This window comes from Ceratotherium simum, chromosome 2 (assembly GCF_057802395.1).
Source record: "Ceratotherium simum simum isolate JZ-2026a chromosome 2, ASM5780239v1, whole genome shotgun sequence".
NCBI classification, from domain to species: domain Eukaryota; kingdom Metazoa; phylum Chordata; class Mammalia; order Perissodactyla; family Rhinocerotidae; genus Ceratotherium; species Ceratotherium simum.
In genome coordinates this window covers 6608214-6634628 of record NC_141901.1, presented here as the reverse complement: position 1 = coordinate 6634628, position 26415 = coordinate 6608214, and the positions used below count along the sequence as shown (strand labels likewise).

Here is a 26415-nt window from a genome sequence, read left to right as displayed (position 1 = left end):
TGACAACTGAATTTATTTGAAGTGTATATTTTGTTAAAAATGAATTCCAAATGAATGCCTGGAGGGTTCTCTTCCTAGTAACATTCCCTTCCTAGTAACGTTTATTGCATGGAGTTCGTTTTCTGTTGTTGTTTTTTGTTTATTGCAGTAACATTGGTTTATAACATTGTATAAATTTCAGGTGTACATCATTATACTTCTATTTCTGCATGGATTATATCATGTTCTGATGTTCACCACCCAAATACTAATTACAATCCATCACCACACATATGTGCCTAATTATCCCTTTCACCCTCCTCCCTCCCCCCTTCCCCTCTGATAAGTACCAATCCAATCTCTGTCTCTGTGTGTGTGTTTGTTGTTGTTATTATCTACTACTTAATGAGTGAGATCATACAGTATTTGACCTTCTCCCTCTGACTTATTTCACTTAGCATAATACCCTCAATGTGCATCCATGTTGTCACAAATGGCTAGATTTCATCGTCTTATGGCTGAGTAGTATTCCATTGTGTATATATACCACATCTTCTTTATCCATTTGTCCCTTGGTGGGCACTAAGGTTGCTTCCAAGTCTTGGCTATTGTGAATAACGCTGCAATGAAGACAGGGTTGCATATATCTTTACGCATTAGTGTTTTCATGTTCTTTGGATATTGCATGGACTTTGTAACATTTCTTTGGAATGTGAAGAAACCTGTTTTGCTTGATTGTGCTCTCTGATATGTTCAAAGAAATTGCATTTAGTATATAAATGATTTCCTGATAAGTGATTATTAGAATGGTCATTTTTACATTTGTTAGTGTATATGTTACTTGTGTGGAAAATTAAATCATTAACTCCTAACACAATAAACTAAACTTCTCAATTGAGTAATTCAGTGATATGTTTAATATCTCTGATCGTTGGCCACTACGATTATATAGAAGCTGTAGTAAGGAAGCATTATAGAGAGCATAGATTTTAAAGGGATAGGCAGTAATTCATCTAGAGTAGTGACTTTCAAGCATCTTTTACTCAGTCTGTAAGTTAGATATATTGTACATTGCAGCTCAATACTCACATGTGTATGTGATGTGTATATGTATGTGTTTATCCATATGTGTATATTAATGTACATCATTTTATTTATGATATATATTATACATTTTATTTAACATTTGTAATTTTAAAAGAGGTTCACAAAGCAGCATTTACCATTTCTGTGTGCAATGCACTATATTTTCTGTTCTTTTTTTATTCTACTTATGACTTACTCATTGATTTTATGTCATCCGATTGATTTGATGTTTGGGTGGAAAACATTGAACTAGGGGAAGTGATTAGACTTCTCTCCCTTCAAGTCTTCAGAAATTTGACTGTCTCTGCTGGACTTTTAATGTGTTGAGCAGTAGATAATATAAATTATTCTAGGTTATTCTTTGGCAAGTACTTGGAGTGATTCCATGGAATTGAAATTTTTTTTTGAAAGGGACAAAAAACCTTCTGTAAATCAAATATTTAAAGAATTTGGGGTGCATTTTCTTCACTGTAGTCATAGAGAAGGAATTAAAGAGCATACAGTAGAACATGAGTGATTGGTTTTCTTTTTTCATTAGAAATAATTCATTGTTTAGTATATGTTCAGTTTGACAAATGACTGAATTAAAGAAGTACCCACTTTATATATAGAAATTACTTGTTTTTAAAAAGATGCAAAAATACAAAAGCACTTTTACAGGGCTATACATGTGGTAGAACTTTTCAGAAGTGATTTCTTAGGGATGCTGTTTCAACTGGAAATGCTATCAGATTTTAAGTAGGTTTTCTTTATTACTATTTGGGGACCCCATAACTGAAAAATCTTTTTATACTTAATACTAGATTATTTTAACTAGAGTACAATGAATCATGAATCTTTCAGGCTCTAATAAAGCTGTGCTATATGAACATTTAATGCTCTTCTCTTGTATTCTGAAACATTTAACTAGTACATTATGACCCCTGCTGTTGTGCGAGTTGCCAAATAAATGAAAAAATATTTATAACTGAGGAAGGTGTTGTGATTTAAATAATTATTAAAGGCAGAGGAGAAGTTCTGTTATATAGCTCAGCTCTTTTGCCATGTGAGGCTCTGAGTGAACTATAATTCAATAGAACCAAAAATTATTTTAATATTGTTTTATCAGATAAAGCATTTCATTTGGGAATTTTGAATTTAACTTTTTCCTTTGATATCAAGGACATGTAAAAGGGTTAATGATAAATTTTAGAAATCATTATTTAAAATTTTCTCTCTTCACTTGTCCTGATATTGATTTGTTTGAATAGTTTTGATCTTTTCCTAGGCGTAGAGAAAGAAGGCATTATCTCTCAAAATGTTTCAAAAATTTTATTTGGGTCCATGGAAAACCTTATATCTAAATACTCCCTTGTTTTTCTTTTCTTAAATCCACCAGAGTTATTCATTTCTTATTTCATTTTTTGATGTTATTTTCCTAAGATTTTATAAGGATCCTAAACTTATCTCTGCTCAGTTCAATATCAGTTATAAATCTTTTCAGTTCTATTCATCCTTGTACTTGACACGCAGTTTCTTATGCCTAGTAACTTTATGTTATCATCTGGGAGACCTATCATAGCCAATGGTTTCAGCAAATGTGATTATATGCAAATCAAATTAGACCTAGAGAGCTTAGCTTTACTTACCTAATTATTAGACAGTGTGTTCAGGTTTTTTTATGATATCGAGTTAACTTTTTAAAAGTGTTTAAAGATTTTTTGGCTCATCCTAGAATCAGATCTTTAAAAAAAATAGTCCCTTGTCATAAGTCCTTAAGCCATTTGACCTTGATATGTCTGAAGAATGCTTCCTTATGTCAGTATATCCTGGGTTGGGAAATGGCAAGGAAATTCCTTGTCATAGTGTATTCTTCAGCTCCCTGGAGATTGCACTGATAATGTTTCAAAAGTAACTTGAAAAACTAAATTTTCTTAGCTTTTTGTCTGATGCACCAGGCAAATAATGTTTTTTCACTCTTAGTTTCTTTAGCTTGGATGTTTCATAAGCTGAGTATTGTTTGATGTGCTTGAGGATGATACTAGCACAGAAGCAAGCATAAATATATAACTGAAATGTATTCTTTGGAAGAGCCTAGCTCATCATGACATTGGTTTGTGCATAAAGCTTAAACATCACATCACATGATAGCAGAGACAGTATATTACAGAGTGCCTACCTAATAATTTTATTAAAAAGCCACCAGATTTCACTGGTGAACTCTTTTGGACAATTTTGAGTTTATTTACACTGTTTTTTTTTTTTCCCCTCTGTGAATGATATTGATATGTATTTTAAATTGAGTAATATTCTGGGTTTTCATGTCAGCTTTTCAATTTTTGACTTGATTTTCAACGGAATTTAAACTGAAGGGAATAAACCTTATAAAATATATAGGTCTCATCCTACATATGTGAATTTTTGCATTTGTTAAAATAAAAATAGAATAAGCACAGCCAACCTAACGTTTAGGCAGATTAGGTAGCTACCTGTAAATTGTAGGCAGTCACCACTTTCCACAATTTCTCTGCTATTTTGTAAGTCTTCCCTGTTTATTTGGAAATTGTAGGATTTCAGTGGTTAGAGCATCAGTTTTCAAACTTTTGGTCTCAAGGCCCCTTTACACTCTTAAAATTATTGAGGACCCCCAAAGAGCTTTTGTTTATGGGGGGTTATATCTATGGATATTTTTTCAAAATTAAAACTGAGAAAAATTTTAAATATGTATTTTCATTTTTAAATAACAAACCTGCTACATGTTAACATAAATTTTTTTATGAAAAATAACTCTTTCCCAAAACAAAACAAAAATTAGTGAGAGGAGTGGCATAGTTTTATATCTTGCAATTCTCTTTAAAGTCAGGTTTAACAGACAACAGCTGGCTCTAATATCTCCCTCAACAAATCTCTTGTGATATGTATCATGAATGTCATGTATATCATGTCATGTAGCCTCTTAGAGAATGAGAGTTAAAAAAAGGAAAATAATATATGAGTATTGTTATAGAAATGATATAACTTTGTGGATCCCCTCTGGGGATCTTCAGACCACACTTTGAAAATCAGTGAATTAGAGCATTTCTTTAAAGCTTTTAATTTCTATTAAATGCAAACACTCCAGGAGTCTCAAATTAGCAGCTTAAATCCAGCTAGAAGACATGTTTGGTTTTGCCAAAATATATTTTATTAATTTTATATTTGGATTTCTAGGCACGACCCAAACCCTCCCATTCTCCTAGGATAATCTTTATTTTTTCTTATCCTTAGAATTTAGTTACATTTCTTGCCTTGCCCTTTGGACATTTGAGTGTTTAACAACTCACATGTTAGTGAGAATCATTTTTACCAACTTCTTTGATGCTTTGTGAAGGGGGTGGGGAATGTTGACATGATGTGGGAGGATGCAGATGGAAGACCCTGAGCACGGAGGGACAGCGGCATACAGTAAGTCTGGATAATTAACCAATACTAGACTTTTAATGCTGCCCAGCAATCATACTACATTTTCTTTGTCTGGTCATTCCTCTTCTCATGTAGGTGAGAAATTTCCTTCCTCTACCTTCTCCTCACAAATCCAACACCTTATCTTCATCCTCATCCTCAGCTCATTACTTTGTTTTGCTTCCTATTTCACTGAGAAAGTAGAAGCAGTCAGAAGAGAACTTCCATAAGTTCCTATTGCCACACTTACCCTCCTACCTGCATCTATACTTGGCTTCTCTCCCATTATTATGGATGAACTTGCCCCTACTCTTACCATAGGCCAGCACTCCCTCCCCATCTCATTCCCTTTCACCTACTCAAAGTTCTTGCTCCTGCAATTCTCCTCTCTGTCCTGCATCATTAATTTTTCCCTCTGTAGTAGACTGTTTCCACTGACATACATATATGCTGTTATGTCTTCCATCTTAATAAAGATTATTCTTAATTCTCACTTCACTCTTTTACCTTTTAGCTATCATACCATTTCTTTTCTTCTCATTATTGCAAAACGCCTCAAAAGAGTTGTCATCATTTCCTGTCTTCAATTTCTCTCTTCCTTTTTATATACATTCATTTCCTTTCCTGTCTGCCTTCTGTTCTTTCTCTCTCTTTCTCTCTCTCTCTCTCCTGTCTCCTCTCTCTCAATTCCCTCCCTCACTGTTCTTTTTAATCTTTTCCAGTCAGGCTTTCATACTTCTCCCCACCCCCAAACACACACATCCCATCACATTACTCTTTTCAAGTTCCAGTGACCTCCACATTGCTAAATCCCAGTGGTCAATTCCCAGCACTCATATTACTCAAGCTATGAACAGCATTTGATACAGTTCTTTCCTCCTCTAACTTTTTTCATTGTTTTTCCAGGACACAGTACTCATCTGGTTTTCATAAGTACTCAGTCCTTCTCAGACTCCTTTTCTGCTTCCACTTCACCTCTCCAATCTCTAAGCATTAGAATACCCTCCACGGCTTAGTCTTCACACTTTTTCTGTATCATACTTACTCCCCTGGTGACATCATCCACTCCATTTAAATACTCTGTCTATACTGATGACTCCCCGATATAGAGAGAAAGATAATTTCAGCCTCTTCTCTGATTTCCTTACTCCACACTTTATTACTTGGATGCCTTATTAGTACCTGAGATTTAACATGTTCAAAATTAAGCTCCTGAGCTTCTCTGCCCCTCCACACCCTCCCTAAACCCACTGTTTTCAGTCTTTTCCGTCTCTATAAATGGCAACTTCCTCTTTCTAGTTAACTCGCCCAAATTGAGGAAGTTATCCTTGACTTTTCTCTTTTCCTCCTATCCTACATCCAGTCTGTCAGGTCAATCAGCTCCATCTTCAAAATATAGCTGCTACCACCCTGCTCCCAGCCACCATCATCTCTTTACTGGTTTAATATAGTAGCATCGTAACTGCTCTTTGTGCTTCTGCCCTTGTACACCACAGTATCTTCTTAGCACAGCACACAGAGTGGTCCTATTAAAATTCAAATTAAATCATGTCATGTTTCTGCTCAAATCTCTCCAATGACTTCCCATCTCAGAGGAAGAACCAAAGTCCTTATAATGGCCTACATACAAGGGGTTATGTATTCTCTCCTGGCTCCTTACTTCTGTAACTACATTTTCTAATACTCTCTCTTTTGTTCTTTCTGCTGAAGGCACATTGGCTTCTTTGCTGTTGCTTGAACTCAGTAGCCACACTGCTACCTCAGGACTTTTGCGCTTCCTGTTCCTTCTGCCTAGAATGTCCTTTCCTAGTTTTTTTGCGTAGTTCATTCCCTCGTCTCTTTCAGGCTTTGCTCCGGGTTATCTTGCTTAAAATTTCAACCCTTCACTCCTGATGCTCTTTCTCTCCTCATCCTTTTATTTTTCTCCATAGCACTTGATCGCCACATTATGTACCTTTCATATTATTATCTTGTTTATTGTCGTCAGCACTCACCCACCATTACCACCATGCCAGGCCAAAGACTATAAGCTTCCTGAAAATGTGGAGTTGTATCAGTTTTATTCACTACTATATTCCCAGTGCCTACAACAATGCCTGGCACATTGTAGGTTCTCAATAAATATTTGGTGGGTGATTGGATGGATTAGTGTATGAAAGGAACACAGGAGAGGAATGAACATCAAAAGAGCTGAGCTTGAGTCTTCTTCCTTCCCTTCACTCTTTATTAGCTGAGTGAGGTTAAGCAAGTCAATTGATCTTCACTGAGCCTTTTGTCTTGCTTAGAAAATAAGGGAATCAGATGAGAGAATTAATGGGTACTTATTTCCAAACTAGAAAGCTGTATACAAATGTTAATTATGATAAGGAGAAGAAAAGGAAAGGGAAGGCTTGAGGGGCTAATGGTTGTTGAATGAAAAAGATCAGGAGCACAGAAAAAGGTCTTGCCTCACAGTTTTGACTACAAATTTCCCTTGCTATCTGAAAGTAAAGCATTCCCATGAAACCTTGCGTAAGCCGAAATGGCATAAACCAAAGAAACAATTACCTTTAATCTATATGGGAAAATTTTTTGAGTGTTCCTAGACCCCAGAAATAACCTAACAAATCATACAAACAACACATAAAACCTAAAATAACACTAACATATAGTAAAAGTAGGAACAATATGATAAGTACACAGCCTGTAGAAAGTAGAAATAATGTCGGTACAGTGTAGTTTCACTCACCAGAACCGGGAAGACAGGGAGCACACGGGAAGGCTGAGAGGCGGTGGTGGTGGTGATCGTGTGTTAGGCCGAGCCGTCGGAGGTTGGGGTGGTGGGAGGTGCAGGACACTGGGGTGTAGGAGAGAGAACAAGAGGGTCATCAATTAACATCTTATCGCCATCTGAGGGCGTCTGTCAGGGCAGGCAGGTCACTAACGTCCACACTTTCTATGTCTGCCTGCCTCCACGTCGAAGGTCCAGTTCTCTCCTGTGGCTGATGTGGAAGGCTTGAAACAGGGCAGTATGCTTGACGGCTTAGCCTCTGTAACGGCTGGCTGCAAAACAAATGCTAAACGCTATTTTTGTTTTTTGCCTTTTTTTGTAAAAGTGAAAATCCTTTTCAGATTTCTTTCTGTTAGCGAAAACAGGTACTAACAGGTCTTTCATAAAAGCGAAGTGGCGTAAAGCGAAATTTCGAATAGCGGGGGGCCTAGTTTCTAGGCCTGGTTATAGGGGATTTGTTTTAAACATTGAAATAGCACTTGAATTTCACTTACATTATATGATATAGATTTCTTTAGTGAATTGTGTAATTCAGGGCAGGGGTCTTCTGATACAGAGATACTCTAAGTGTGGTCCACAGACCAATGCACATTTGTAGACTGTTGGTTACTGGTCTGTAATGAGTAAATCCAGAAATTGAGAATAAGCATTTAGACATTTATAGCAACTTAATCAAATAAAAGTATGTCTGCTGAATATAATAATACAAATTTTGAACGTCTACTTTGCATATATTTTGTTTAATTTCATTTTTATTATGCCTTCACGAAAGTATTGGTCTTTGACACATTAGGAGAAAAAATAAAAACCTGTTCCTCCACCACAGATAGTTTGAGAAGCCCTATTCAGAATGACAGGCTTGATCCTAGATTAGCATACTGTTCTTTTAAAGTATTTGAGGGCTGGCCCCGTGGCTTAGGGGTTAAGTGCGCGTGCTCCGCTGCTGGTGGCCCGGGTTCGGATCCCGGGCGCGCACCGACGCACCGCTTCTCCGGCCATGCTGAGGCCGCGTCCCACATACAGCAACTAGAAGGATGTGCAGCTATGACCTACAACTATCTACTGGGGCTTTGGGGGAAAAATAAATAAATAAAAATAATTAAAGTATTTGAAAGTCTATATAATATTGAACCCAGCATCACAAACTACCCTGCCTTGGCATACTTCCTTAGTTCATTTATAGGCAGCAATGAGAATGTTTCCTAAAAAATTGAGGAATTAGTAGTGTTACCTAGAGATTTTGCTAAGCTTTCAATGTTTTAATAATTGTAATAGCTAAAGATCAAACTCATACTCAATAAATATTCATCAAGTGCTTAACTTGTATTAGGCACTTTATACTTTATGATAATCTGTGTGCAAGTTAACTAAAAAAGTTAACTAGGTCAGACATCTTTCTTAAAGTTGCCCTTTAATCACCAGAGCCACGCTGTCAGTGGTAAATGTATGGCACTAAATACTACTAGTATGAAAGTTTGAGCCACAATTTAAATCTTGATTCAAATCCTTATCTGTATAAATTTTGATTCTTTTAAATTTAAGGGTTGTGAATCTATACTAGTTTGCGTGGCTGGTTTGTGCTGAAACTAATTTTATTGGTTATGGCAGAAAAATTAGGATTGCCAGATTCAATAGCACATTGTCATGCCTTTTCCACAATTCCACATGAATCATTTCAAAAAGGATCCAAATTTTAGTCAGAGTAATGTTAGACCATATTCTCTTCACTGGAAGATAAATTCGTTTCTGAGGTGTCCAAAATTGATATAAATGTTTCTGCATTCTGTGGGTAGACCCAGAATGGTTTTGAGAGTAAGAATGGTATCTGATTCATCTTGATCTAGGTTACATTAGGTGATCTGGGTTTAGGGGCATTTTCTGAGGCTGTAGAAAGATTTTATCAGCAGGTAAGGAGTCAGACCAGGTCAAGAGTTAAGTGATAAATGTTTGATTTCTTCCGGTTGAGACAAGTCTGATTTCCCTTATTGTTGGAGATTGCCAGAGCAGATACTGTTGGACTCTAAACTTTGATCACTTAAAAATTAAGGGTTATTTCCTTTGACCATTCTGTCATTTGTCCTTAAAAGAAAATGGAAAAAGTTAAGTTCTGAACACCTTTGAAATTCCTCCATAATGTTAAGTTTACTTTTTCCATTATATATTAATATGGCTTAATTTTTAACTTATCATAAGCTTCATAAAATGAAGAAATCGAGCTTGTCTTTATTTTTTGAAGAGAGTAATATTTTGTAAATGGCCTTTTCTGGCTTGTTTATTAAAAACTATTAGGAAATGGTCAGAATAGTATGCTTTCCAACTAGGAGGTGTTTTCTATTTTTTTTAAAACTAGATTGGCTTTATGATGCTTTCTTTAAGAAACTTAAAGTAGATTTTCTTTTTAATAACTTCATTTGGCCTGTTTATTACAAAACTGTTAGAGAATTTCGCACATCTGTTTCAATACGCAAAGACTCAAAGTCCTCAAAGACTACTGCACTGTTGCTCAATTTTAATAGGCCTCATTTATCCTATAAATAAACCTACATTTTCTTACCTGATCAAGTGAACAAACAATAGGGGTCACATGTGGCAAACACTTTAACAAAAAGCACATGTCTAGCCGTCAGGGTGAGGTAGAGTCATATCAGGATTGCTTGAGGTTATTAATGGCAGTAAAATTTATGCTTCCTCCTGTTTTCCCAATTAAATCAAGAAGGCTTTTTTCTTGGGATTCTTCTTTCACCAGCTGGTTCCAATACTCTGTGTGTGAATATTGCCTGGGGTGTCTCCATTTCTAGATGGTAAAACCTGACCAAAGCACATTAAGTCAATGATGTGGACCCACAGGCTAGAAAGCAGTCATTGTTGAGGGCTTTATTTTGGTCCTTATCATTTGTACCACAAATATGCATATTTTGTAGGGTGTATTATAAAGAAGTTGTCATATTCTCTGGATATAATAAAAGAATACTCAAAACAAGGTAATAAAATAATTGAAAACATGTTAAAAATATTTGAAAAATAAGCTACATGGCAAAATGTACAGTTGTATGTACTAAAAAGAATGAAAATGCATCAAAAGTGTTGAATTTCAGAGTACTTATTTAGTGAATACCTCTTAATGTGACAGAGCTATTGAGTTTAATGGTAGATTTAAAATTTTAGTTTCTTATAGTTTTTAAATTAAATAATTGGATACCAAAATCGTTTATCCATGAACCGTTGTATCACAAAATTATTGTTACACTTGTTTTTTAGACTGATCATTGTAACCTATAAATTCTGTCATTTTTTTCCCCTCAACTCATGGTTAAAAACTCTTGGCTTTTATCTATTCATCTCAAATCTTTACTAGAGTTGACTGTGAACAAATCTATTATAAAACAGAAGACTGTCCAGTGTAGTTGCAATCTTAAAAATTGGGCTCTCTAAATTTAAGTTTTAACTAAGGCTGTCTAGTCATACTGGATAGGTATCTGCAGTATGTGCTCTAGTAAGTTAAATGTAAAATTATGTGGAAACATGTGCAAAAGATGTTCTAATATAGCTTCAATATATTTTTAGTATATTTCAGTAGAGTCAACATATATGTTCAATAATTGTTGTAATTATCTTTTAAGTGGTGGTTTTGCCTGTGGCATTTTCACTATATTGATAGAGCTTTAAGGGCTCTAACTCTGTAGTAAACTTAATGACACTTGTGATTTTTGAAGTATGTTGTATTAACATAGACTTTCTAGGGGTAATATATCACCTTAATGCTGCTCTATTCTTATATAAGGGTGCTTATATTCCCACTTCTCTTATCTTTTCATGGAGTCTTTGTGACTTTAAAGGGAGTTTTCGACTTTGAATGAAGACATGAAGTGTAGAGGGAATGAGAATCTGGCTAATAATGTGGCTCATAACTTGTGTTCTCACTCTGTTTTTACAAAGTGTTGGGCTGGGTCGACTGCAGAAGCGGAAATTTGGCTTTGAGTTCTGGTGTTCAGAACTCATTTTTCTGTTTGACTGAACTGTGAATGGAAAATCCCAAGTGTCTTACAAAATTAGTAGCTAAATGGTGTTTTTACTAATCACTTCAGAGATGAAAAAACTGAAGACATTTTAAAATACAAAAGCCATCAGCATGCGTTTGCCCTTTAATTGGCAGAAAATCGATTGTGAGAGCAGCCCAGAGAACTGATTTTTTTCTCCTTCAGCTGCTCCAGCTGAACTACAGCTGCAAATTTCTTTAAAAGGAAAAAAAAAACCCAAAAAACAAAAAACTCTTGAATGTACTTTATAAGTGCAATAATTCCCACAAAATCAGTTACTGGAGTTAATGACCAGTTTGTTAAGGCATTAACTGCCCTCAGCTGGGAATGACCAATTTTTGGGGAATGGCTGCACAACTGCTAAGATAATTCCATAACACTTTCAAATAATGATCCAGCTAATTAACGGTGAATTCCTGTGGAAATCCTATAGAAGTATTTGTGACCTCTACATTTAATAGCCAGTGAGTTCATCATGATTCATGTTTATTACCATAAATACCAAAGGAATCATAATGACTAGGCCTTTTTTTTCCCCCGCTCTGGGCTTATTACTTGAACAGATTTGACTAATCCACCTCTAGTCATTAAGGACCTAGTTCTCAAAATATTCAGTCTTTTCACTGCTCTGCTCAGAATTCACAGAGCTTTTGGTGCTATGCCAGCATACCGACTATTGGCAGCCTGTTTTTACTTGGGATGCCATTAGGGAATAATTGATGTCTGTAAGTCATAAAGGAACCCTTTTGAAATGCCTGCTATTTGTAGGATATGGAGGAATCATAGCTGGTTAGCTGGAGTTTACGGTCTTAGTTATGAATTCTTATGGGAAAACCCTGAATTCATTTAGGATATACAAGATTTTTGGGGTTTTTTTTGAGGTTTATTTTTTAAGAACTCAGATATCCTGTCTTCCAATGAGTGAAGAAGACTATTAGCTTATAATAAAGGATAAGCTCTTAATTTTACTTGGACCATTTAATCTCTCTTAGTGGCTGTTTATTGCTATGTGATCTGCAAATTAGCCTTTAAGTAATAATAAATGTTGGCTGCCAGAAAGCCTCCGCTTTCTGTGTGCAGCTGTGTTTGAAGAGATGAATTCAGGTTATTTCCAGACTTATTCCCACTCCAGGTATTCAATTTTGTCCTAAAATACTTTGTCCTTTTGTTGTAGCTGTCAGATATCTGCTAGATGTCATGAAGTTATAGGCTGCATTTTTATCAAGCAATTAATCATTTATATAATTTATGATTCAATGAATGAGGTACCTGTGGTTTATATACTGTAATCTTCATTCATATATTGCAGTTCTTTAGAGTAGAAAGGAAATACGTGATTTATAACAATAACATATGAATTAGAGTCATCAAGGTAACATGGGTAATGACCATTTATAAAATATTGACGTCTTTTTTCCTGAATAAAAGGGCAAGTGTCAGTTTATACTTTTTTCATTCCTTAAATAAATACAAAAAGGAAAGAAAATCAATCTTACAGATATTTGTAAATCAATTGATTGAATTCTAGGGAACCTTTACCTCGACCAAATCTAGAAGACATATCAGCAATTTGAATTATATAGACCTCTGAGTACAATATTGTAGTCCCTTAGATCTGTTATCACCTCCTTTCACACTTTCCTCAAGGAAAAAAATATCTCTGGTGTAGTGCTAGTCATATTCCAGTTTCTTTTGTTCAGTTGTGCTCAGCCCAAACAAGGAGGAGGAAACACCTACAGGTTTTATTTGCCTGGGACATGCTGCTTAAAAATAAATGAAGTAATGTAGCTAATTTTGAGGTTTGTCTTCAGTGTTCTCAGTCTTCTCTCTCTGTGTCCTTTCATCTTCTTGGTAGCCCATCACCTCCATGACCATTCCCCACTCTAGGAGTGAAATTAAGTTCCATTACAGACAAGAAAGCATGAAAGAAGGAAGAGAGATTCACAGTGTGTTTGTGGTGGTGGTGGAGGAGCACGTACTGATGACAGTAATCTATACTTTGATTATTTTCTTTCCTCAAGTTTTATTTTCGTTAAGGAATTTATAATCCTGTGAGAAGGAGAGAACGAGGAAGGGTTCTTACCAGATACAGGTCACTGAGTGGAGCCTTGTAGTGTGAGATGACTCTCCTAAGCCCATACTTTGGGAATAGTAGAGCTTTATAGGAAAGTGACTAGGTAGAAGGACAAGTGGCTCAGTCACAGGCTCAGAATATACCTCTGAACCTTGTCTAGCTCATCTCAGAGATCTTAGCTGTCTCTCAAACCTACTCTACCTCTAACTATGGTCTAGTCTTGAAGATAGAAAACACAAAGACAGCAGATATATTAGGGGCACATGATAGTACTCTTCTGTTGGTAAAACAGAAAAATGTTATTGTCAACATAATAATGATAGTAAGAAATGATATTTCTTATGATATTGATTTGGTTTGTTTGTGTATCAGATTCAGTACTAATTGCTTTACCAGGATTCTCTCACCTAATCCTCACATAACCACCCTTTGAGTTAGGTACAGTTGTTATCCTAATTTCACAGATGAAGAAACTGAAACACGGAGAGTTTAACAGTCACAGAGCCATATAGCTAGTAAGTGGCAGAGCCACAAACTGAACCCAAGCAGTCTGCCTCCAGAGCCTGAGCTCTTAACCCCAATGTTGTACCGCCTCTATTTACCATTGTACTCACGATTTATACTTCTAGCACCTTGTTTTTCTTGTAAAATCAAACACTGCTTGAAAGCAGTTCTTGTCCAATTTAGTAAGAGTGAGTTTCAGAACTGCTGTAGACCTAATTTCCAAAACTGCTTTGGGGAGGATAATGCGTTTTGTACCTGTCCAAAACTTGCTTCATCTATTGAACCTACTGTATCTGGGCACAAATCCACTGATAAATAACTGATTCTTTCTGCATTTTATCCTCTCTCTTCCCTTCTTCTACCATCTTCTTAGCTTCTTCCCCAAAACTCCCAGATCCTATAGAGCTCTTCTAATTGCATCTCCTTCCTATACTGTGCTACTAAAGAATGATGATAATAACTTATATTTGTTTGGCATTATTGATTTCACCCTTTCTGCTGCCTCCTAGAAGGCTTAGTAGAAAGTACATGCACAGGTTCTGTAATGAGACCTAGGTTTGAATCTCAGATTCACAAATGTGTTTCCTTTGAAGGATTCATGACCTTAATGAATGTCATTGCCTCATCGCCAAATCAAAGATAATACCTACCTCTTCAGTTGTTATAAGGGCTAAATGAGAAAATGTATGCTTAACATGCAATAGGAACAATATCACTGTTTGCTTAACCCTTTCTCTTTCCCCTTCTCTCAAAGAATTATTATTATAAAAAGATTGGGTGTCCACCAATTTTTTGGGATAGCCGTGTATCCCTAGAGCTTCTGTTTCCTTCTGTCCTTTAGTTTCCAGCACACTTTTGTGCATGATAATCATTTTAGGTAAAGATTATGGGAAATTGGGGGCATGTTCAGAGATTTTTTTAGTAGAGGATCACAGAGAAGAATTAGGAAAGTATGAGAGAACTGCAAGGAGTTTTCATCTTTGGCCATGAATATGAAGAGAGAAGGAGAAAGAGAAAGCACACGAGCAGAATTAGGACTGGCTGCAGAATGAATCATCCTACTTTTTGAAACTAGATATTTATTTTTGCTGTATAAAAAAAGTAATATAAATTATTGTTATATGTGAGATCTGTTTCTTACATATGATATTCATCTGCTTTTTAGAAATTATAATTTTAGGACTCTTTTCCAGTCTTTCTATTCTATCACATCACATACCCTTTATCCTGAATTATCCTTTGGAAGCTATTTATATATGCATATAGATATAGATATCTATCATTAGCTCTAGAGGACCTTCCTTGTTATCCTCTTTATGGGGTACAGATCTCTTAAAGGCAAATCTTTCTTTCCTCTCACCTTATATGAATGATGCACCACCTTAGAACATTGCTTTTTAGAATCCTTTCATTGACAACAGCAACAGACACACTCTCCTCAAGGATGGAATAGCTTCCTATTAAATTCCTAGTTCCACACTGAATTTTAATATGTCTGATGATTGATGTTAAAGAATCTTCTATATTAGTTATTGATTTTTATTTGTTCTTTAACCATTCAGTAAGTTGTGTGACTTGGAATCCTACTTTTCAGTGAATCCACTACGTAGAGAAAATATCCTCAAATAATATTTTGTAAAAATTAAGTAGGACTAGAACATATCCACAGTTGAACAACATGCAGAAAGAAACTGGAGGGCCGGCCCCGTGGCTTAGCGGTAAAGTGCGCGCGTTCCGCTGCTGGCGGCCCAGGTTTGGATCCCAGGCGCGCACTGACGCACCGCTTCTCCGGCCATGCTGAGGCCGCATCCCACATACAGCAACTAGAAGGATGTGCAGCTATGACATACAACAATGTACTGGGGCTTTGGGGGGAAAATAAATAAATAAATAAAATCTTTAAAAAAAAAAGAAAGAAAGAAACTGGAATAGAGAAAGAGAGACTTGCGTTCAGAATATAAGACTTTGCTGTAGGCCCCTACTTGAAAAGATTTCAAAGTATCTCAGTCCCTGGAAGAGAACTAAATACTGTGAAATATAATCTGACTAAACCCTAAGGAATACCTTCCTCCTTGGAGAATAAAGTTAGAATTTTTCATTTTTAATCTACATATCATGAAAACCTGTGCAAAGCTTTGTTTTCCTGTGGCAAGTATGTTTTATACTACAATATGTATAAATGAATACCTTCAACAGTGTAAAAATGTGATTTATTAAAATCTATGATTTTTTTCTATTTAGATTGCTTTGATCCCAAGAACAAAACATTGCGGTTGCGAATACCCAGTTTGTCTCTACTTTTCTCTTTTTTGGGAGTAACTTCACAGTTTTTTTTTTCTTTGTGAGGAAGATTAGCCCTGAGCTAACATCCATTGCCAATCCTCTTCTTTTTGCTGAGAAAGATTGGCCCTGGGCCTACATCCGTGCCCATCCTCTTCTACTTTATATGTGGGACACCCGCCACAGCATTGCTTGATAAGTGGTGTGTAGGCCCGCACCGGGATCTGAACCTGCCAACCCAGGGCCACTGAAGCGGAACGCATGAACTTAACCACTATGCCACCGGGCCGGCCCCCAAGGAGTCATTTTTACATTGATATTGAAAGCCATAGGAAATAGGCTTTAGCCAAACAATTTTAAAAGATGCAAAAGTCTGAATTTTTAAAAACATATTTTATTCTATCATGTGTCAGTGTATATTAGTCTTTTATACATGATAATAGTATCTTTGGTGGTCTAGTGGTTAAGATTCAGTGTTCTTACCGCCAAGGCCAGGTTCATTTTCCAGTCAGGAAGCCACACCACCTGTCTGTCAGTTGTCATACTGTGGTGGCTGCATGTTGCTGTGATGCTGAAAGCCATGCCACCAGTATTTCACATACCAGCAGGGTCGCCCGTGGTGGACAGGTTTCAGCAGAGCCTCCAGACTAAGACAGACTAGGAAGAAGGACCTGGCTACTCACTTCTGAAAAAATTGGCCATGAAAACCTTCTGAATAACAACGGAGCATTGTCTGTTATAGGCCAGAAGATGAGAGGATGGTGCAAAAAGACTGATCAGGGTTCTGCTCTGCCTTCCACAGGGTCACTAGGGGTCAGAAGTGACTCAAGGGCACTAACGACAAAACAATAATATCTTACTTACCACTTACAATAACCACTTGTAAAAACCACTTGTAAGGCTGTGTGGCAAGTATTTATTTTTCTCTAAGCGTTAGGTTCCTCATCTGAAACATAGGGATGATAATATTTATTTGATACATTGTTTTGAAGATTCGCTTTGTTCTTCCTTACCACATGATATATTTTTATTTAACATATAACCTCAGGAAAATAAGGAGCTAGAGATAGAGGGTTACTATATTTTTTTACTTACTTGTAAAAGACCCTTGAAACTCCTTAAAACACTTCTGTCTCAAATCTGAAGTTCTTAAAGAACCAGTAATTTCTGTCTTTGACTGAATGTGCTTATTTCTTCGGTTTTAGCCTCTGATGTTTTTCATATATCTTTTTATATCAACACTGCTCTTTTCCCAGATTTATTGATATCTAATTGACATATAACATTATGTAAGTTTAAGGTGTACAACTTAATGATTTGATGTATGTATATATTACAAAATGATTACCACAGTAAGGTTAGTTAACACATCCATCACCTCACACAGTTATTTCTTTTGTGTGTGTGGTGAAAACTTCTAAGATCTACTCCTAGCAACTTTCAAATATACAGTACAATATTGTTGACTACAGTCACCATGCTGTTTAAATATTAAAAATAGAATCAGTCAGCAGATATTTATTGAGAAACTTCCATGTGCTATTCTGAGTCCTGTGAGAATACCAAAGTTTATGTCCTCTAAAAATTTCTAACCACCTTAAAAAGATATGTCTAGTATATGAAAAAATTCACTGAGAATATAAAAACAGTATTTAAAAATACACAAAGTATTTTAATAATTTTGTGCTATGGTAGACAAAGGATAAAGGTGCTGAATTTATCCTCCATGTTAAAATGTATTTAAAATTCTGTTGATATGTTATTTATCAACTAAATTCACTACGTGTTTGATTTTTTTTTTTTAACTCTAAGTATCTTCAAGGATTTCACATAAGCCTAGAATTTTCTGAAAGGATATTGGTTTTTGGATAAAACTTTTATTTATTTTTTTTTTTTAATTTTTATTTATTTATTTTTTCCCCCAAAGCCCCAGTAGATAGTTGTATGTCATAGTTGCACAACCTTCTAGTTGCTGTATGTGGGACGCAGCCTCAGCATGGCCGGAGAAGCAGTGCGTCGGTGTGCGCCCGGGATCCGAACCCCGGGCCGCCAGCAGCGTAGCACGTGCACTTAACCGCCAAGCCACGGGGCCGGCCCGCGGGTAAAACTTTTAAGCTAAACAACTTTCCTAGCTCTAGTTTTGCCACTGACTTTGAGATCATAAATAGGTCCTTAAAATATGGTCTATCTGAAAGCAGGTGGAAGGATTACATGACACATTAAAGTCTCATTTTATTTTTCAAATCTATGATATATTATTCACTTTTCTTTTTTCAGGTTCAAGGTGTTTAAAACTAGAGTAAACTTACCTCAGAAGTCCTGAGACAGTCCTTAAACTATGTTTAGTTTATAGCCTTTATAGTCATGTATTTCTTTTAATGTTACAAATACTGTTCTACTTCTTTTATCATTTAGATTATTTTTGCATTTTCTGATTCATAGGAGTTAAACTTTTTTGTTTAGTATTTCATATACATCATCACTGTCAATGAACTGTGTTAATCACATATTTTGATAAAAACATTAAGGGTAGGGAGGGCAATGACCCAATCTATTTTATAGTGGGCTACTGAAAATGATTAATTCTTAGGTTTGTGGTTAATTTTTTTTTTCAAAAATATACCTTGTGAAGTACACATTATCCCTTGGAAATTAGTGATATTTCACAAATAATGTGCTCCATACTTTGGAATTATAATATGGAGCTCGAAAAGTTTCTAAATTAGGGTTATATAAGGATTTGATTCCGTACTTTAAAAGTTTTAATGCATTAATTCGAGTGTGTTATACCAAAATAATTAATAATATATATATTATATATATAATATATCACCATATCCATGATTTCTTATTCCCAGGCAATGAAAACTACAAACAAATAGCAATGTGTGTTCTTTACCACATAAGCATGGATGACCGCTTTAAATCAATGTTTGCATACACTGACTGCATACCACAGGTAAGTGGTTTAAGTGGTTTTAAAAAAGGCAAAAAATATGTATGTTTCACTTTCTTCTCTTGATTTGCCAGATATCCTTTTTGTTAAAAAATTCCTTCTTAAAAATAATATAAATTTGTTATAGAAAATCTGGAAAGTACAGGACAGTATAAAAATAAAAATAGCTTTCTCTTATCTAAAACCCAGAGATAACCATTTAACATTTTGGTACAATTCTTTCTACATAGTTAAAAAATAATATATTGGGGGGCCGGCCTGGTGGCGCAAGCGGTTAAGTGTGCGTGCTCCACTGCGGCAGCCCGGGGTTTGCCAGTTCGGATCCTGGGCACGCACCAATGCACCACTTGTCAGGCCATGCTGTGGCAGGCATCCCATATAAAGTGGAGGAAGATGGGCATGGATGTTAGCCCAGAGCCAGTCTTCCTCAGCAAAAAGAGGAGGATTGGCAGATGTTAGCTAGGGCTGATCTTCCTCACAAAAATAAAAAAAAATAATAATAATATGTTGGGATTTTTATACTATATGTAATTATGTATTGCTTTATTTACTTAATAGGTCATAAGTATTCCCCCATGTCATTGAATGTTCTTCAAAAAATATTGCTGATAGTTGTATAATATTCTATTTCATAAATGAACCATAATTTAAATATTGTTAAATTGTAGGTTTAGTTTTTTCCCAATATATCACATAAAAACAGTATGTGAGCAAATGAAATGATGACACTTAAAATAGAGTGTCTGTATTTGTTTTTGTTTTTTTTTTTGAGGAATATCAGCTCTGAGCTAACATCTGCCAATCCTCCTCTTTTTTGCTGAGGAAGACTGGCCCTGGGCTAACATCCGTGCCCATCTTCCTCCACTTTATATGGGACGCTGCCACAGTATGGCTTGACAAGCGGTGCGTCGGTGCGTGCCCGGGATCTGAACCAGCGAACCCCGGGCCGCCTCAGCGGAGTGTGCGCACTTAACCGCTTGCGCCACTGGGCCGGCCCCATCTGTATTTGTTTTTATTTGCATTTGCGTAAATATTGCTGAGGTTGAACTTTTTTTTCATGTTTATTCATATTATGTTATAAATTATTCATTCTTGTCCCTTGCCAAGTTTTTCATTGGGATGTTAATATTTTTAGGATTAATAAGAAAATCTATATATATAATAACTCTTTTAACTCTGTCATATTATAAACATTTCCCAACTTTGTCATTTGCCTTTTAATTTTGTTTATGGTTTTAAATGCTTTGCATTCTCTGATGGGAAAAAGCTTCATCAACATTCTTTTATTTTTATAGCACTGTTCTCAAGAAAGCATTTTGCTATGACTCAGTTGCTTGACATTTTATGTTAGATCTATTTGTCTTGAAGGAGTTTAGTGATTTTTTTTTTTTTACATGGACTAGTAACATTATAAGGGTAGAGATTCTATACATATATGATTTTACTTTTAGGGAATTTACGTTCATAGAATCACTATTGTCCTATTAATATTTACTAAACTGAGCTGCACTAATTTGAATATCTGATGATTGGTACCCTGATTGGGCTGATCTTTAATATTATGTCATTTTTTAATAAAATGGTTTTCTAAATAGAAAAAGCAAAATTGCAGGATGTATAATATACAATAAAAATAACACACTTTTAAGAACACTTTTAGAGGAATATGAATAGTAAGTCATACTTATTAAAGTAATTCCTCTTAAGACTCCTACTAGCAATTGCTTGTTAGCCTAAGATAAGTTATTAAATGTATATTACTTGAAAAATAATTAATATGTAGTAAAAAAAAGAACATAATTTCTCTTTTTTTCTTAATTCTTATTGACAATCCTTCTGTTCATCTCAAATTAGTAAGACAGTTCTAAAACTGAATTTGCTATTCCAGAATTTTAACACTGTATCTTCATGCAATTAAAAAACTGGTAAACTCTTAAGGATAATTTCTTAGCCTTTTATATCAGGGGATAAACTAATTATGCTTGTTTATAGGAAATAGACATCCTTCAAAGGATATACAGCATATCTTATCTAACAAGGCAGGGCTTCTTATAGAGATAATGCATGTCAGACTGTAGTCAATGCGAAGTGTAATCAAACCCTTTGTCAAACAAGTTTTCAATAAAAGAGTAGCCATGTCAAAGAGAGATTACAGGTGATTTACTACAGTCTCACTCCATATGTTCCAAGGGTTTCTGCTTTGCAGTTTCAAAGAGTGTTCCTTTTCCAACCCGATTTGGTGTCAGAATTTCATTGACTACAGGATATGAATGGGAAAGCAGCCAAAAAAGAACAATATTCTTACATAGATTCACTGTTTTTATCCAGATTAGATTTTAAAGAAAATAACATTAAATAAAAAAGAAATAAATGTAAAGTAAAAAGGAATAGAAAACTTGTTGAATTTTGAATTTGGAGTTGTTCTTTTCTTTTAGAATTTATAATCTCAGACATAAAATATGAAAGTTTATTTTAGGTAACGAATCAGAAATAAGAGGCTGTTTAGGTTGCTTTTGAGATATTGTTATTGTAGTTGAAAACTTTGTGTGTAGAAAATTCTTCCAGACCTTTTCAAGAACAATGTTCATGTGTGTTTTCTTGCCAGATAATTTTCTAACGTCGAACATTTCTACAGTTGGGGGTTTCAGAACATTTTATGATCTGTATTCCATGAACACAATCTTCCAAAACTTATTCAGTGGTCAACATTTTTTTGTTTTGTAATTTTTCTTTTTAAAAGTTCAACTCTTGTAGGTATAGTGAGGTTATGTTACCAAATTATGTTGTAAACAGCCTGAATCTTTTTAGTATGAGGTCATATTTTGAGAAACCAAATGATATCCTAGAATATATTTGTTCCTAAAGTACTATCCAGCCTATAACTTGTACTTTATAGGGCTCAATTTTGACACATTTAGGGAAAGGTTGATGTGGTTTGATTGCCACCCAGTGCCAAGTTCTTTGTAAAATAAAAGAATCGTGGAAAGCAAATCTGGGATTAAATTGAACTTTCCAGGCTTCTTTCAGGAATTAAAAAGATACTCCTTTCAGAGGTATTGACTACTTGAAGTAATATTTATAATACTAGTAAAGCTTTAAACTCATTTGTGACAGCAACTGATTAACCTACTTATTAAATAAAGCCATATCTGGGGTTTGGAATATCTTAGAGTTAATGTAATACTCGGTTCACTTTGAACTTATGCACGTTAATTTTTGTTTAGTAAAGATCGTCAAGTATTGCAAATGAATTTTTCAAATGGGAAGCCTAAAATAACTTTGAAAGTAGGAAAGCAGTGGTTCATTAGTCATTCATATTCATTTCAATGATGAAAAAGAATGTGGAGTATGGTCATATTCTTTGATTACATTAGACATATATGTAAAGGAGCTTTATAAACTGTAAAACACTATACAAAAGTAAGGTACTATTAGTAACATATCAAATCTTTCTCCTTACTTTGGACCCATTCATAGTCCAATTTAAATACTGCCTTTCTTATATGTGTTTTATAGGATAAATCTATAAGATTGCAGTTCAGTTTTGTAAATTATTTAACATTCAGAGTAGGTGATTATATATTCAACATGCCTCATAATCTCTCCCAATATTATATTGCTTTGCTTCTTTTGTACACTATTGCCTCTAATTATCTAATATATTCTAATTTTTTTCCCCTATGATCTCACTATTCTGCAAAATTTGGGGGCCGTGGCAAATCTTTCTTTATATATAATCTTAATGGTCTCAGTGGGTGAATTGTGTCAGATAAGGATACTTGGGGATAACCAGGAGTTAATGGTTGTATTCTAATAATAGTTAAAAGTACACATTAACAGTTCATTGTTATTTAGACCTCTAAGATGCATGTTTTGTTTAAATAGGTGCAAATGCCATCCAGATGCTTATAAAAGTATTTATTGGTAATAGAATGGCCAATCAAAGTACATGGTTAGGTAATGATGTCATAGTGTTATTCAATATTTTACCCTAGAACAGTGTGCAAGAATCTTCATGGTGATCCACGTGTTTTCCACCAAAGTTGTCCTATTTGGCCCCTCTTTGATCTACATGCTTCTTTTTAGCTGAATGCTGGTAAACGTCCTTTCTGACAGCCTCCTTTGCTCCTGCCTGCCATTATCTACTGAAGTTCAGAAACCAGAGCATCACTTCAAACAGCGGAGTTAGGGAGTAGCCAGTCAGAAGAGATTCCTGAGGCATGCAAAGTTCTGCCATAATCATTCAAAGATGTTTGGGTAGGGGGATGGGGGTGGTAGAGGTGTATGTGAATACAGAAAGCTGTGGGGGTTGGCCCCTGGTCACTGGTAAATAAGTGAAGTCAGGTGCCAGAGAGTCTAGACACAGTGATTTCAGTCGTGGGTCTTTGGTATCTGATACTCAATATGGGACTTGTCTGATTGAACACTATTGCCTCTTCATTGCACAGGCTGAAGTCCTTTTAGTGCCTTCCTGTTAAATTAGTAAAAGATGACAATGGACATAGTTAAAACAGAACAAATCTAGTTTTAATATTTCCTAGATGTCAGCAATTGCACTCACTTTTGAAGTGCCATGGGTAACAATCAAATTAAAGACATAATGTTGCTTGTGAAGTTTGAACTAAACTATTATTTTAAAATGTGAATGCTTTAATTAAAATTGAAGTGTTTCCCTTTCTTATTATGAAAAACTAATTCTGTATCATGATACATTTCATTCACATTTAGTCCTAATTTCTCTTGATTTTGGGGGTTGGGGGTTGGATAAGGTTTCCAACCATGCGTTATTTTTTAAAAATCTAGCTCCTGATTATTTCACCACAGGATTTAACATGAAAATTACCAGAAAAAAAAAAAAAAAAACCTTGGCTTCTAAACAAATCACCTGTAACCTCATTTTTAAGGGCAATTTTTGTACTATCAGGTTAATTTCAAGTAAATAGCAACAGATATTTTGCCTTCTTAAAGCATTTTTTTGATGTAACAGATTTTCATTATTATAAAAAAGCTTCTTGGGGCCGGCCCGGTGGCGCAAGCGGTTAAGTGCACACGCTCCGCTGCGGCGGCCCAGGGTTCACCGTTCGGATCCCGGGTGCGCACCGACGCACCGCTTGTCAAGCCATGCTGTGGCGGCGTCCCATATAAAGTGGAAGAAGATGGGCACGGATGTTAGCCCAGGGCCAGTCTTCCTCAGCAAAAAAAAGAGGAGGATTGGCAGATGTTAGCTCAGGGCTGATCTTCCTCACACACACAAAAAAACCTTCTTGTATCAGGAAAATTTGGAGGAAATCTATAACAGGTTTTTAATTAGAGTATGAAAAACATACTACTTACATTAATTAGGAGATTGTCACCTACATTTTTATTAATTTGTAATTTAATTTTTATTCACAGTTAATATATAGAAAAGCAAAATCTGTTAAATGTATACCCAATAAATTAAAATAAGATTATTTTATTTTTGCCATAGAATTTTTTTATTCTGTAACATTATTAAGTGTTAATGATTCTTTACCCAAAGGTTCCATTAGCAGCAACATTTGTGGTTAAAGAGCTGCCCTCTGGGAAAAGGCATGATACATGCCAACCATTGATCTGCTCTAGTGTTCTGTAGTTTTCAGCGTATGGTGATTTATATATATATGATATAGTTTTGTTAGAATTATACCTAAGCATTTTAATTTTTTGGAGCAGTTGTGAGTGGATTTGTGTTTTTAATTTTGGTTTCCAGTTTTTCATAGCACGTAGAAATAAGATTGATTTTTGCGTGATTTTTGTGTATTGACCATATATCCTTTCTAAAACATAAAAGTTATCTAGAACTAACATAGAAAATAATCAAAACAAGATTTAATGGAATAGGGTCTAACCAGTCAACAAATAGTTATTATTCACTTCCTATGTATAAGGCACTGTGCTGGATTCGCAAAGGCGTGTTGATCTAAAAAGGTATTGCCCTGAGATAAAACATAAGAAATTTTTAGATTATAAATTTTAGGATTGACGTCCATATGTTATCAATTTGACTTAGAGAAAAATATCTTTACATAATATACAGTAAGTTAATTTGTTGATTTACCAATAATAGAAGACTAGCTTTGCAAAACTATAGCATAAAGTTTGTTCATTTCTCCTTTATTATAGCAACTATCTCTCGTCATGATAAATGTGGATTACCGCTAAATGGTATAAGTAGCCTACCTTTTCCTTTCTACTTTTCTGTCTGCTGCTTCTCAGACCATCCTTAGCTTTCTCTTATCATTAAATAGAATTCTTTTCTTATTTTATACCATGCCCAAATGATTGGATGCAGCCTACAGCTTCAGTTATCAACCACGTATGATAATTCCTAAAATTATACCTCCAGTCCAAACATTTCTTCTAAACTCAGGCTTGCATTTATAACTTTTACTGAATATCTGCACTAGACTATCACATAAGGCAGCTTAAACTTAACACATCTAAAACCAAAATCACTGTCTTTTCCTTAAAGTTTTCTCCTACTCTAGTTTCTCTTTTTTGGTAAATATTAGCACTACCATCCATGTTGTTGCTCAGGGCAGAAACCTGGGAGTCATCTTTGACACTTCCTCTCTCTTAACCCCAACATCTAGTCAGTTATTAAATCCAATTTTGATTTTCTTTCCTAAATATATCTCTAATCCATTCTTTTATCTCTATCCCTACTGTCCTACCTAGTCCAGGCAGCCATCATTTTACCTGGACTTTTCCTCTAGCCTCCTAGATGGTTTTCCCACATTTTCTTACCTTGTTTCAGTCTGTTTTCTACACTGGCCAGATCTTTTTGAAATACAAATCTTATGCTGATACTCACCTTATTTAGAAGCCTTTAATGGCTTCTCATTATCCTTAGGATGAAGCCCCAAATCCTTAACATGTACTTCAAGACCCTGCATAATCTGGCTTTTACCTTCTTATCTCTCAACACTGTTTCCCTCACTCCGACTATGCTTGCCTTCCTTTAGTTCTTTAGAAAATCATGTTCTTTCCTGCCTTGTAACCTTTGTACAGGTTATTTTCTTTGCTCAGAAAGCTCTACTTCCACACAATATTTTAAATTCCTTAAATACAAAGGCTTTATCTATTTCTCTTGTATTCTCCACTGTACTTGGAAGTTTATATTTAATGCTGAGCGCCTAGTTGTTCATTAACCATTTATTCATTCAGTTATTCAGTAGTGGAGCCTACCACTTCTATGTGTTAAAAATGTAATTGTGTTATATTATTTTCAAACACGTTGTGATAAAATACTGCTTCTGGTTTTTGTGTTATTTTGAGTAAAATATGC

General features: G+C 35.2%; 1 protein-coding gene across 2 annotated transcripts in view; it reads left to right on the top strand.

Annotated features, from left to right (window-relative positions):
• The window catches only part of KIFAP3 (kinesin associated protein 3), a 165755-nt gene that overhangs the window by 74847 nt on the left and 64493 nt on the right, over positions 1-26415 (top strand). For both annotated transcript variants that reach the window (XM_004425053.2, XM_087437843.1), the window contains exon 11: positions 19009-19109. In XM_004425053.2, the coding sequence (XP_004425110.1) occupies positions 19009-19109 (101 nt within the window). The remainder of the gene's footprint in view (positions 1-19008; positions 19110-26415) is intronic.